At 35.6% G+C, this 15,146-nt stretch overlaps 1 protein-coding gene across 2 annotated transcripts in view; it reads left to right on the forward strand.

Moving 5' to 3' along the window:
• The first annotated feature begins 1,250 nt into the window (after window positions 1-1,250).
• The window catches only part of cnot10 (CCR4-NOT transcription complex, subunit 10), a 47,272-nt gene continuing 33,376 nt past the window's right edge, over window positions 1,251-15,146 (forward strand). The window contains exons 1-10 of one of the 2 annotated variants that reach the window (XM_041245116.1): window positions 1,251-1,540; window positions 3,824-3,921; window positions 4,335-4,496; window positions 5,695-5,845; window positions 9,480-9,619; window positions 12,104-12,181; window positions 12,458-12,541; window positions 13,856-13,973; window positions 14,377-14,526; window positions 14,643-14,845. In XM_041245116.1, the coding sequence (XP_041101050.1) occupies window positions 1,516-1,540; window positions 3,824-3,921; window positions 4,335-4,496; window positions 5,695-5,845; window positions 9,480-9,619; window positions 12,104-12,181; window positions 12,458-12,541; window positions 13,856-13,973; window positions 14,377-14,526; window positions 14,643-14,845 (1,209 nt within the window). In that variant the 5' untranslated portion in view covers window positions 1,251-1,515. The remainder of the gene's footprint in view (window positions 1,541-3,823; window positions 3,922-4,334; window positions 4,497-5,694; window positions 5,846-9,479; window positions 9,620-12,103; window positions 12,182-12,457; window positions 12,542-13,855; window positions 13,974-14,376; window positions 14,527-14,642; window positions 14,846-15,146) is intronic. The other variant, XM_041245117.1, reaches the window with a different exon arrangement.

A 15,146-nucleotide genomic window follows, 5' to 3' on the forward strand; every position in this document is an offset into this window, starting at 1 on the left:
CTTAAGTAAAGAGTTATCATAAGAACACCAATAGATTGCTTAGTCATTTACTCAAAGAAGACTTTGTAACTTTTCCATTGTCTATTGGATTCACCTTGAGCACCAGTGATATTATCAATTGATTTTTTTTTTTTTTTTTTTTTTTTTGTATGTGCAGTGACCTTGTGTATTAAATGTACTGTGTATGTGAGTATTCTTTACAACATGGGCTTTTTGTAAAGTGATAGAAAATTAGACAGCCTCTATTTCAGTGACAAAGCAACAATTGCCTTGAATACCTATAAGTTTGTTAACAATAATTAAAAGCATCCAAAGGGCTATGAATTTAGTGCCCAAGAAATGAAAGGGATAATGGCAAGTTAGTTTTAGCAGGCCTGCACTGCCCTCTTAAGGTGGTTTAGATTACACCACCTTATCCTATATGCTCTGTATTTTAATGGAGATTGCATGGCAGGGTTTTATATTACTCATGTGTCTGTGTGTTTGTTTTGTTATGTTCTTCAAAACTATAAAGTGGCACATTGCAAACTACTGCAGCAAACAGCACGCTTGTCATTTGAGGATGTTTTTTTTTTTTTTTGGTTGTGGCTAAAGTGTTTGAGCTGGCATCTGTACTATTTTTTAAATTTTCAGCTAGATCTGACCAACTAGATTGAATCACTGTTACAGCCATTGATCATACATCGCCATCTAGTGGTAAAAAATAGAACTGGAAGGATTTTTTTTTTTTAGTACAGTAGACCCCCATTAAAAATGCAATAATTCAAATAAAATATAATGTCCCAACAACGGTCAAATACTGTACTGATATATATTTTTTATTTTGGATCATGTTGGACGAATGCCCTGTTTCCATCATTACTGCATCAAGGTGAAAGATCTCTTTGAAATACAGACCAGAATCTGGCTCGACTTTGTGAAGAAAGTGCATTTAAAATGTTAGTGTCCAAAACACGGTAGTATTTCTGTTGAGGGCAAGTACATCAGAATCAGAAATGAATGCTATAATTTTAACACTAAAGGTGCTTTGTTAATAATAATAATAATAATAATAATAATAATAATAATAATAATAATAATAATAATAATAATAATAATAATCTTGTCTTATGGTAATTCGGAATTAATTTGAATCGTGTGCTTTTGTGTAGTTTTCCTCCAGTGCAGCAGGCGGTGCTAAAATACTCTGTAACCAGGCAACGCAGGAAAAAAAAAAAAAAATTGGCGACGTAGAACTCCAGCGCCTATGTGTCCGATTGCTTGTGGGTAAATTTCATGGCGGAAACTTCAGAGTTGGTTTGACTAATACAGCAGAGAAGTAATTTACCCGGTTTATTCTTCGTGGAAATATTTTCCAGATTAAAACATTTTGGAAAAAGCAGAACTATTTCTATATACTATCAGCTGAAGTGTCAATAAATATCGTAGATATTTACTGGAACACGGTTTCATTCAAGACAGCCCGCAAGAAGATTACTATAATATTTTGACACATTTTCAAAAACATCTGAAGAAATGTCGGATAACAATGCAGCAGCAGGTAACGTTTTTTTTTTTTTTTTTTTTTTTTTTTTTTTTTTTTTTACTAAACGTGTACAAAAACTACTGTTACTATGTGATTATGCAAGGTTAGAAAGTCACCCAATACTTACCAGTATGTGTCACAGCGTGTCAGTCTGTGTGTTATTATTTAGAGACAGTTCAGATAGGTCCCAGAATGTTACGTCCAGTCGTTTTTTTTCATTTTGAAACGAAAAATGAAAACCGGAAATGTTGACCTAATTTATATGTAAGATGTTTACATTATTTTAAGTATCACATTTACCATAAGTTAGTTCATGACTAAATTCAACGCCATTGAGGTCGCGGAGAAACGTTAATCCAAAGTAGAATAATATAACAGTATTTATAATAACGTTAAGACTTTGGTTGTGAAGCATAAAGCCAGTAAGTGCTACTTTGATAACAATGAATTTTGAGACACATGTGGACATAATGCGGCACGGTGTTCCGATTCAAGTTGTTACAAATGTGCCGGTGTGCTGGTGTTTTATTTTCAATGTATGTGAATACTTCCAAGTCGTGTCCCGAGGTATCTTTAGCCGAGAGGAACTTAACCTCCCATCGCATACCCGTATTAAATAACTTGAGAAGAGCCGTTGATTGTAGTCTATACATTTGAGTACTGAGGATCAAGCTTTTAAATGCGAAAGATATTTGAATGACGTTTAAATTTACTTCAGTTCACCGAAGAAGATATTACTGCACAATACCATAGGAATGTGGTAAAGGTCCAAATATTGGCAAATCTTAAGGTTTACAGGCAAATCAAAGGAAAGCGATTGATGTCTGAAATAAACATGATCACGCTTTACTTTGGTCATTTACCGGTAAATCTCAAGAATAACTAAGCTGATTTGGCTATAACAGAATGTTTGGCTTTCGCGCAATAGGCTTCAGCAGTCCTGTGTAACTCAAGTGCCACAAGCGTTTACCATGCTGAATAAGTAAATCTATCCTTTGACTGCCTGTCTTTTTGGCGTTTTGTGTCATAACCAAATGTGATTTTCTGTTGAAAAAAAGGTCTTCAGATATTTCATTTGCATTTACAAATGTAATTTTTCATCAAATGACTACGTATTTGGAGTGTAATGTCCTTCAACGCCATTGTGAATTGTTTTATACAAATTTACCAGAATGTCGGTTGTACTACGTAAGTGGATCACAATATTGTTCAGTGTTATGTTGAATTAATCAATTGTGGATTACTGTAAACTCATTGATTTATAATGTTAATGAAAAATGTATGCATAAATAAATATTGTTTGACTCATGTTTTTTGTTAATGGAACATTTGTATGCAAAAATAAATATATTCTTGACAATGATTCGGTGCAGCAACTAGTTCTAATTTCTGGGAAGGTATATAGATGGCTGTAGGCTAAAGGTGAAGGGATTGTTACAGCGAGTCCTACTGATTACCACAAATTAAATATGTCCTATTGAACAAATGGTTAGATCAATTAAGCTAATTGAGAGCTTAAGTTGGAATGAAAACCAGAAGACCCTGCAGCCCTCGAGGACTGGAGATTGACACCCCTGACATTCTAGCATATTATTCAACGTTTAACCACTTCTTCGGAGTTTAAACGTTTAAAATTCCCATCTCTAACGCGTACCACATTCTGACAATGTACCACTTTCTGACCCTACACTGGTAAATGTCTGAAAAGCAATCTATTTCTACATAATTTCAGACATTTACCACCTTATCTGGTACATGTTACCATCGGTAAGAGTAACCAGACTCGGATCAGTTACCGTAACACGTACAACACCTAAGCAATTTAGAGCAGTTGAAATGTGTTTTTCATTTTATGTGGAATTTTGGAATATGCATGCATCCAAATGGTGCATAAATATTGAAACCGAAAAGATCCCTTGAGGATAATGTAATGCCCCATTTTAAATTAATTTTTAGTATTTGGCATTAATCTGTCTCATATAAATAGAGGGCACTGCAGGTGTGATTTTTACAAAAATCATTAGTACAATAGTACAAAAATCATTCTGAGATTCAATCTGAATTTTCCTTGTCTGTATGGGACAGATTGTACTAAATATGTAGTATTAAAGTGCATTACCCCATCCAGTTTGAGACATATGTTTTAACATATGAAATACTGTATAATTCTTGAAGAAAGCTTTTCTGCCAGCTGCTTAAACTATATAGAATGTAGTAATTGTAACATAAGAATAACATTTTAGTATAACCCAAGTTTAATATTGATGCAGAAACTAAATCACTTTTTTATTCCAACAGAGCAAGGAGCAGAAGAAAAACATGAGAGCAATACTTCAACCTCTGGAGTGGCAGACAAAGAAAAAGAACTGGCAACTGATGCATTTAAGGCCTTCTCTGTAATTATATTAAAGATACAAAACTCACCTTAGATATAAGCTGCTCCTCCTTCACCCTTTCCAGCCTGTTAAGTGATAATCTTGCCCAGGCTTTCACAATGACGTTTGCTTCAAAAGACAGTATGGTACCTGATTAGTAGATGGAAAATTATGCTTTAAACCACAAAGGATGTGCAATATCGGTTGTATTTTAAGTGTATACATACAGCTTCAAGTTACTGTGTAACAGTAAATAAATAATTTCAGTTATAAATTTGTTTAAATTTAGTTTTAACAGTAATTTAATTTTAAACTAATAAAACATATATAATAAATACAATACAAGATACTGACCTACTCTAATAATGTATGAAACAGGTTTTAGATTTTAGAACAAATGTTTTTAAACTGCCTTTTTTTCTTTGCTTTTACAGTCTGGAAATTATGACACTTGCTTGGAACATCTAACAAGCCTACAGGAGGTCAACAAGGATGACTACAAAATTGCTATGAACAAGGCAATAGCAGAGTTTTATAAAAGTGGCCAGACCACAACAGTCACCTTAAAGCAGATACTTGCTGCAATGAAAACCCAGGTAATGGGTGCAAAAAGGTTTTTCTTCTGCTATGGCAGATAACTGCCAGGTGTTATGTATTCTGAGCCGAAGGGCAGATGGTAGAACCATTGTGAAAAAATGGACAGGGGCTAGTTTTGGGCATTTGTGTGGGTATTACATTTGGATATATTTTGAATAGTTTTAAAGTCTTAACTATATTTTTATGCAAAATACTAAGCTATATGAATATGATACACAACCCTAAGTGTTTACATAACTTGCTAAACATTGGATGGTTGGATATGGATATGATGTGCATTGCATTACACGCGCACATCTGTTAACAGAAGATAAATACTGATAAAAAAATATAGTATATAAGAAAGAGTGGGAGTCTGATCCTGAATTAAACAAAGACCATGTTCTCTTAGATGTCATTTAATAAAGGTGACAGTTGAAACAGAAAGGGACTAAAACTGGAACATACTCCACATTTGATTTGGACTGCAAGAAGTCTTATTTACATGAAGTCGGCCTCCTCGAGAGCTGCTTGCAGCACCCATAACAGCAAATGCAAACCGTTTCAAGATGACTGCACGTGTATATAGTTTAATGAAAGTTTAAAGGCTTGTACATTTCAGTTTATACGTAAAGGACATTTTCTTTACATGTTTTGTACATACGTTCTTAGCCAGTTCCAAATGCTCTAACCACTCTGCTACCCGTGGCTATACAGTGTGCAAGTTTGTGCACTGCAGAGTTCTGATCATTCTAATACCTTAAGATAAAAATGTAGCAAGAAACTGGAAAATACCTTGTTTATTTATTTGTTTTTAAACAGTTAGGTAACATAATATTGGGCTACTATTGGGCTGGTGTTTGGTTTACTTTGGACTACAAATGTGTTTTAATTTCTGGCAGCCCTGCAAGTCAGTTGAGCAGTAGAGTTTGAGATGATTGTTGTTGTTGAAACATGAAAGATGTCAAAGCACATTCTGGGCATTTTCATTTAGACCAGACTCAGCAAATTAGTTTACCCTATGCAGCTGTGCAGAAAGTCAAGTAGATGGTGGCTACTGGCGAAGCTTGAGAGGGAAAATGAATCACAGCTGATGTCATAGCGGGCATTGAGCTGGAAGCTGATTAGCTGATGGTACACAATTTGTGGAAGCGATTTAACACCAGATGATTTCAAGTGTTATGTATCCTGTGTGTTTATGTTTTTTTTTTTTTTTAGGTCCATGCTGCAGTAGAGGAAATTGATGGTTTGGATGATGTTGAAAACAGCTTTCTTTACTACAATCAAGCAATTATACACTACCACATGCGTCAATACACAGAAGCCATCATAATAGGAGAGAAGCTGTATCAGTTTCTGGAACCTTTTGGTTTGTGTTGCAGTTTTCTTATTGTGTGAAAATGTGTTGTGCTATTGGCTACTAAAATACCTGGTCAAGGATCAATCCTACTTAAGACTGTTGTCCTAGATAATATTTCATATATACAGTGGCTTGCAAAAGTATTCAGACCCCTGATCAATTCTCTCATATTACTGAATTACAAATGGTACATTGAAATTTCGTTTTGTTCAATATTTTATTTTAAAACACTTAAACTCAAAATCAATTATTGTAAAGTGACATTGTTTTTATGTTGGGAAATATTTTTAAGAAAAATAAAAAACTGAATATCTTGCTTGCATAAGTATTCAACCCCCACACATATTAATATTTGGTAGAGCCACCTTTCGCTGCAATAACAGCTTTAAGTCTTTTGGGGTAAGTATGTACCAGCTTTGCACACAGTGTCGGAGTGATTTTGGCCGATTCTTGGCAGATTTGCTCCAGGTTGTTCAGACGATGCTTGTGGACCGCAATTTTCAAATAGTGCCACAGATTCTCAATGGGATTGAGATCAGGACTTTGACTGGGCCACTGTAGGACATTCACCTTTTTGTTCTTGAGTCACTCCAATGTTGCTTTGGCCTTGTGCTTGGGATCATTGCCCTGCTGAAAGGTGAATTTCCTCCCATGCTTCAGTTTTTTAGCAGACTGAAGCAGATTCTCTTGCAGTATTTTCTTGTATTTTGCTCCATCCATTCTTCCTTCAATTGTAACAAGATGCCCAGTTCCTGCTGATGAGAAGCATCCCCACAGCATGATGCTGCCACCACCATACTTCACTGTAGAGATGGTGTGTCTTGAGGCATGGGCAGTGTTAGGTTTGCGCCACACATAGCGCTTTGAGTTTTGGCCAAAAAGCTCTATCTTGATCTCACCTGACCACAAAATCTTTTCCCACATCTCAGCTGGGTCACTCTCATGCTTTCTGGCAAACTCCAGACGTGCTTTCAGTTGGTACTTTTTGAGTAACGGCTTCTTTCTTGCCACCCTCCCATACAGGCCAGTGTTATGCAGAGCTCTTGATATGGTTGACTGGTGCACCATTACTCCACTCCCAGCCACTGAACTCTGTAGCTCCTTCAGAGTGATTGTTGGCCCCTCTGTGGCTTCTCTCACAAGTTTCCTTCTTGTTTGAGCGCTGAGTTTTGAGGGACATCCTTTTCTTGGCAGTGCCTGGGTGGTGTGATACAGCTTCCACTTCCTGATTATTGATCCAACTGTGCTCACTGGGATATCCAAACACTTGGATATTATTTTGTACCCTTTCCCTAATCTATGTGTCTGTATTACTTTATCTCTAACTTCTGTAGAATGCTCTTTGGTCTTCATTTTCCTTCAGATGCACAGCCTTACCAATGATCCTTCAACAGTGGGGTTTTTATCCAGAAAATGTGACAGCAACTTTAATGGTTCACAGGTGGAGTTCAATGGTAAGGTAGTTGTGTCCTCGTTAGGGCAGTTTCTTTCATCGGTGCAAACTGGGAGCTTTCACAGCACAGGGGTTGAGTACTTATGCCAGCAAGATATTTCAGTTTTTTATTTTTCTTTAAAATATTTCCCAAAATAAAACCAATGTCACCTTACAATAATTGAGTCTGAGTTTCAATGTTTAAAAATAAAATATCAAACAGAACGAAATTTCAATGTACCATCTGTAATTCGGTAATATGAGAGACTTGGTCAGGGGTCTGAATACTTTTACAAGGCACTATATATATATATATATATATATATATATATATATATATATATATATATATATATATATATATATATGGACACAGCTCTGGAAAAAATTGAGACCACTGCAGAATTATCAGTTTCTCTGGTTTTACTATTTATAGGTATGTGTTTGGGTAAAATGAACATTTTGGTTTTATTCTATAAACTACTGAAAACATTTCTCCCAAATTCCAAATAAAAATATTGTCATTTAGAGCATTTATTTGCAGAAAATTACAACTGGTCAAAATAACAAAAAAAATGCAGTGTTGTCAGACCTCGAATAATGCAAAGAAAATAAGTTCAGATTCATTTTTAAACAACACAGTACTAATGTTTTATCTTAGGAAGAGTTCAGAAATCAATATTTGTTGTAATAACCCTGATTTTCAAGTACAGCCTTCATGCATCTTGGCATGCTCTCCACCAGTCTTTCACATTGATGTTGGGTGACTTTATGCCACTCCTGACACAAAAATTCAAGCAGATGGCTTGTGACCATCCACCTTCCTCTTGATCACATTCCAGAGGTTTTCAGTGGGGTTCAGGTCTGGAGATTGGGCTGGCCATGACAGGGTCTTGATCTGGTGGTCCTCCATCCATACCTTGATTGACCTGGCTGTGTGACATGGAGCTTGTCCTGCTGGAAAAAACAATCCTCAGAGTTGGGGAACATTGTCGGAGCAGAAGGAAGCAAGTTTTCTTCCAGGACAACCTTGTACTTGGCTTGATTCATGCGCCCTTCACAAAGACAGATCTGCCCGATTCCAGCCTTGCTGAAGCACCCCCAGATGAGTCCAGTTTTCAGCTTTGCCCAACACCTGGTCATCTGATGGTTAGACGGAGACATGGAGAGGCCTACAAGCCACAGTGTCTCGCATCCACTGTGAAATGTGGTGGAGGATCGGTGATGATCTGAGGGTGCTTCAGCAAGGCTGGAATCGGGCAGCTTTGGCATGAATCAAGCCAAGTACAAGGTGATCAAGAGGAAGATGGATGGTCACAAGCCATCAAAGAAAGCAAAGCTGCTTGAATTTTTGTGCCAGGAGTGGCATAGTCACCCAACATCAATGTGAAAGACTGGTGGAGAGCATGCCAAGACGTATGAAGGCTGTGCTTGAAAATCAGGGTTATTCTACCAAATATTGATTTCTGAACTCTTCCTAAGTTAAAACATTAGTATTGTGTTGTTTAAAAATGAATCTGAACTTATTTTCTTTGCATTATTTGAGGTCTGACAACACTGCATCTTTTTTGTTATTTTGACCAGTTGTCATTTTCTGCAAATAAATGCTCTAAATGACAATATTTTTATTTGGAATTTGGGAGAAATGTTGTTAGTAGTTTATAGAATAAAACAAAAATGTTCATTTTACACAAATACATACCTATAAATAGTAAAACCAGAGAAACTGATAATTTTGCAGTGGTCTCAATTTTTTCCAGAGCTGTATATGTGTGTGTGTGTGTGTGTGTGTATATATATATATATATATATATATATATATATATATATATATATATATATATATCATAATGTGTGTGTGTTTAAGAGCAACTTGGATGGGTGAAATAATTATTGCAAAAAGAACATCAATAACCTGTGTTTTACTCTTTCTGTCATTAGACTAGCACTCAAACTAGCACTTTTTTTTTTAAATACAAGAATGCTAATCCAATCAATGACAGGGAAATTTGTTGATTTCTGAAGTTTGAAATTCCTACTTCAAGTTGTAGCTGGACAAAGTCAGATCAGCAATAGTTGAATAAATACAAAAGGAAGCAGGAGTTACACTGTCACTGTGGTATTACATATCTGCAGTCCCAATTATTATTATTATTATAATTTTTTCCTACTATAGTTTTGACGTATCTTAATAATATGTATTTGTCCTAGAAGAAAAGTTTGCTCAGGCTGTTTGCTTCTTGCTTGTGGACCTTTATCTACTGACATACCAACCAGAGAAAGCATTGCATCTTATTGCTGTCCTGGAGAAATTAACCGTACAGGGAAACAACAAAAATGGCAAAAACGAGGTTGGTCTGTTTCAAAAGTTATGTTGTTAAACTTATTGGTACTGTATTTTTTCACTTTTTTGTCTTTAGAAACTAAGTTTGAAAACTGCAATATGGTTTCTCTCCAGTCCTCACCAACTGCTTTTTAAATGTCAAGCTTTACAAGTAATACTGATTTGTGAGCTGTGCCTTCCAGTAACAGCTAGTAATCCTACTAGGCTTCATACTCCATGAATACAACCCGTTGTTTTTTTTTTTTAATAAAATAATATAAAATTAAATAAGGCAGTTTAACAATGAAGTAAATTCAGAGTAAGGTCTATGTTAAAGTAAAGGTGCTTTTAATTTAAATAGTTATTTGTACAGGTTGTTTTTCAAGAGAGATGCAAGTACTACATTCATTGGGACCCCAAAGCAGAAGCAGCAGACATGATACAAGATAAGGACAGACAGTATGCAACAAAACAGGTTAAGAACAGAGAAAATGGTTAAATTAACAAAACAGACTTGTCATTCAATGTGGTATTAAAAGATAGAAAAGCTGTCAGACCATTTCTGATGCCAAAAGACACCAATTCTAGTCAAACTGTTGCGAAGTTTGACACTGTAGCTGAACACAACCAAAGCATACTAAGTAAGCCTGTTTTTTGTAACAATTGGAAAGTTTAGAAAAGACCATAGTCAAAGACAGCTTAAAAAAGTGATAGAGCAATAAACTTGTTCTTTTTCAAGTTTACTTCACTGTGTTTACTTTTCTTTCTACACAGCTGAAGTGCTTTTGTCCTAAACATCTTTAATTAATTTTTTAAATCATTTTGTATACATCCCAAAAACAACCTTATTTTTTTTTTTTAACTTGTGTGTGTCTATATATATATATATATATATATATATATATATATATATATATATATATATATATATATATATATATATATATATATATATATAATTTCAGTTGTATTAATGTCAGTCAAGATTAGCTTGAGGGGGAAAAAAAAAGGTTTGTCATAAACTCAACATGTTGACCTGTTTTCAACACTTAGCCAACACTGATGCTCAAACTTTTATTAGTCAATAAGGAAATGTAAAAATGTCAAAGAAAACCAATTCGACATAGCTCTGGTAAAATATGATCTACCTGAGATCAGAGCACAGAAATCCAAAAAGAAATGTCAGAGCTTGACACACACCTGGAAAATTTCATTTTCTGCCAATGAAAAAAGACATCAGTGAGCCTGCTGTTGTGGAAGCCTGCCCTCACCTGCGTTTCTGTTTCTTGTTAGTATCAACAACATTGTTTTGAAGGGGCAGGTCCTTCCCCTGAGGCTCTGGTCAGAATGTAAGGCTCAGGATTTAGCTAAATTTCCTTGAGATACGTACCTTGGCTTTTCTTTATAGACCCGGTAGGCGGCGTCTTTTTAAAGATTGCTACAATGCTATTCTGTATGAGTAGTTGTTAATGTGATTTATGCATTACGAAAAGAGACAGCAGTGAGAATGAACCTGGAAAGTTATGTTCTATTCTGACTAGTATGGATAGATATCTTGAACAACAACATAGTTTTTAAATCCATGTAATATATAAAAAAGTAACATATGGACTACAATGCATTTTGAGAAAATATTTAATCTCGGTGTTATGCACCATTTCATAAACCCATATTTTCTCTTTATGTACCATAGCCCATCTCTAGATAGATAGATACCACAAGCATGGGTATATCTAGCGCGGGATAAATATTGGTTATTCCACTTCAGCGGGATAACCTGTGAGACTACTGGGACTAGTTTTTAATGTGTGTCTGCTTACATTACAAATGCTTCAGTAGTTCAAACAATACTGTCACCGATTATGTGTTTTATAGCAACTTTAAAACATCTGGAATAATTCCAAAATTCTATTGTTGTTTTGATTTGGACTTTGATTTCCTTTAGAGCCAGTATAGTCCAGAAATGCCAGTTACCAATCTGCCTGCGTCTGATTTGCCTGAACAGCCTGTAGCCCCTTCATTAATACTAGTAACGGTAGGAAACAACAGAGCAGCTGCAAATGGACACACTGACACACTGAGCTCCATGTTTTATCTAAAAAGACAGTTGTGAAGAGGCCATAAACCAGTTTGAAAATAATCTGTCAAAAAATAGTCTTTTCACAAGGAAAGTAAAGTTCCGCCTGGTAAAATAATTGCTTTAAGAGGTCCTGTCAGGGCTCCTGATTTACTGGAACATCCTCCTGTGGTGAATAAAAACCATATACCACAAATGATCATTCAGTATTCTGTATATACACACATTTGTTTTATGTATTTCAATCAGGTACTACATGACTGCACCATGTGTGTGCTAAGATATCGCACACGAACAAATGCAGTGTCTATATGTGAAAAATAAATGTTTATTATGATACCATATATTCATTATACTGTATGTAGTGTTCTTCAGCAGATATATAGTCACACAATAATCCTCACAATGTTTCTTTCTTTACCCTAACATGAACAGGCTGTAAACAAAGAAGGTTCAAATCAGAAGGCAGAGTATATTGCTATGTTTGAGGCAGCTAAATCCAAAATTCATCAGGTAGGTTATTTAAGGCAACAATACACTTATCACTGTGCATTAAAGCAAGTTTTAAATACTTTAATTCAACCTGTGGTCTCTGATTCTACCACAGGAACGGTAGTTTTCTCAGTTTATCTCTGTCTGATTGTAAAATGGTATTAAACGTAATCTTGACCCCCTTATATACTTGTAAAATGTTAAAATAATTAATATCAGTGTTGGAATGTCTCATATATTGTTGTGTGCGGCAATTTTGTTTTTCTTTTATCAATTTCTGTTAATGTTGTTTTCCAGTATAAAGTAAGGGCTTATATTCAAATGAAGTCTTTGAAGACCTGCAAAAGGGAAATCAAGTCAGTCATGAACACAGCTGGAAATGTAAGTTCCTCTATCAAATTATTATCACCCACTAGGTACCCATGTCCTGGACATGGGGAAATACCGCCTAGGTAGGCTTATCTACATGCATATATCCCACTTTAGAGTTTTGTATAAACAACCACTTATTCAATTACACCTGGCACCAGTATGCATATGTTCTGGGACTGTCCCGTCATTGCCACTTTTTGGAGCTATGTAGCTTCAGTGTTATCTCAATTGACTGGTTTTATAGTAAGTAGATGAACCTTGTTTATTTTTACATGCTGATGACTCACTGGTTAATCTATTTTTGACTCTGTCGAACTCTACTTGCTGGCCTAACGGCTGCTAAAAAGTAAATTTTGCAGCTTTGGATATCACCAGGTAGGTACACCTCTGGCCTGTTCTTGGCTCTGCATGTTTAGGGATATTGTTCACTTAGGCCAGCAATGATAGAGGCGTGGATTTCAGTCTCTGCTGCTCTGGCTGATCTTATTTTGGCATGAATGGTTTATATAGTTTCTCCTTTTGTTATTTTGTTTATATATTGATTGTGTGCAAGATCCGATTGTTTTGTATATTTGTTATAATTTTTCACATTTTTAAAAACAATTGATCATAAAAACATCCAGCTGTGAAGATTGGTTGGGACATAAAATAAATGTTTGCACAGTGTTAGTTACACCCTCTTTACCTGCCAAATCACAATAGACAAAAAAGTGAAGCCTTACGTTAGACCTTGGTGACTAACTGTGGCAAAGTGGTGAGTAAATACAGGTGAGTGCAGTGCAGAGCAGATTAATCATGCAGACAATTGCTTTCAGGTGCAAGGGTGTTTATTGAAATAAACTACAACGTCCAGAGCCTTAAGGCAAATACCTGTAAATAATAAATGCTGGAGTGATACAGAGTGTAATCCCTGGGTTTGACCTGCAATCAAAAGTCCAGTTACACACACCCTCACTAAAACCCAATGTAAACAGCCATTCCACGATGACAGGATCAACAAGGTCTGAAATTGTCATGTCATTAAAATTGTTCATCCATTATGTGAAGGACTTAACTAATCCTTAAGGTTATCTTCTTAAGGGAAAGCGTTATCGTTTTATCTGTTTCTGTGATTTGTTGGTCATGCTAATAAAGCACCCCCTCCCCATCAGTAGAAAAACATACCAAATAGTGATAGATTTAATGAAGGTAAATTATATAGGTTTATATATATATAGATATATATATATGATATATATCTATATATATATTATATATATATTATATATATATATATATATATATATTATGTGTGTAAACTGGTTGTTTTTCTTCTTTTTTCAGTCTGCACCCTCCCTTTTCCTAAAAAGTAATTTTGAGTATTTGAGGGGTAACTATCGGAAAGCAGTAAAGTTGTTGAACAGCGCTAACATTGCTGAATACCCAGGCGTCATGAAAACTGGTAACTTGCCTTTTAAATTGCCAGCTATTCTAACCATGCAGACAGCATGCTATTTATCGTGATTATAGTTAATGCACGAATCCCATAAATCTTACCATTTCAAGCACTCATTTACCATGTATGTCACACATGTACGATTTTGAAAGAAACACATGTCATTGCAAATATGTTTTTTTTATTTAGAAGTACATATCTGATGTGTTTTATTTTATAAACCTTGTATTATACCAGGTACATTTCTTTCTAAAATTGCATAGTGAATAGCTTAGCACAACAGGTAAAGTTTGAGTTTTTTTATTTCACCCCTTTAATGAATATAACTGCTCAGGATACCTTATAAAATACCGGCCTGCTGAAGTTCCACTGCAATTAATCTACTGATTTGATTCTGTTGTTTTTTAAGGTGAATGTGTACGGTGTATGTTTTGGAACAATCTTGGTTGCATTCATTTTTCTATGGGAAAGCACAACCTAGGAATTTTCTACTTCAAAAAGGCTCTTCAGGAAAACGATCACACATGCTCACAGCTAGTCGCCAGTGGCACTGGGCAAGGTAAGATCATTTATGGAATTTTAAACAGCTTTCTCAATGAACAGTATATGAAGACTGCATTTTGCATATTTTTATGTAGCTAATTCTTAACTATTTTCCTTTTTTCGCTGTTAAAGCTAAGAACTTTTCCGGCATCCCTATGTGCACCCTTCTAGCTAATAAGCGCTATGAGCTGCTGTACAACTGTGGAATACAGCTCCTACACATAGGGAGGCCCCTGGCAGCCTTTGAATGCCTGATTGAGGCAGTGCAAGTATACCATTCAAATCCACGGCTCTGGCTGCGGCTAGCAGAATGCTGCATAGCTGCAAACAAGGGGGTGAGTACAGGTTGAATACAGATTGTAACCATGATCAGGAGCTGGAGGCATTAACTCCCTCTCGCCCCACCCCCCTGCCCAAGTGCAAATTATTTGAGCTCTCTAATAAATAGCCTTAGCATACACTTGCATTACTGCAGTTCTGTTCTGAACATAAATGATTTGTTATTGAGCCCCATCCTATCATTTTAGTGGTGCAAGCTAAGAACAGAAACCAGGCAAAATCCAGATTTTTGAACTCGTCGATTTCTCAGATTGTTAAAGATCTGCACCTGCAACATTTTTTCTTAATTTTGAGCTC

The sequence above is a fragment of the Polyodon spathula genome, chromosome 3, assembly GCF_017654505.1.
Source record: "Polyodon spathula isolate WHYD16114869_AA chromosome 3, ASM1765450v1, whole genome shotgun sequence".
NCBI classification, from domain to species: Eukaryota; Metazoa; Chordata; class Actinopteri; order Acipenseriformes; family Polyodontidae; genus Polyodon; species Polyodon spathula.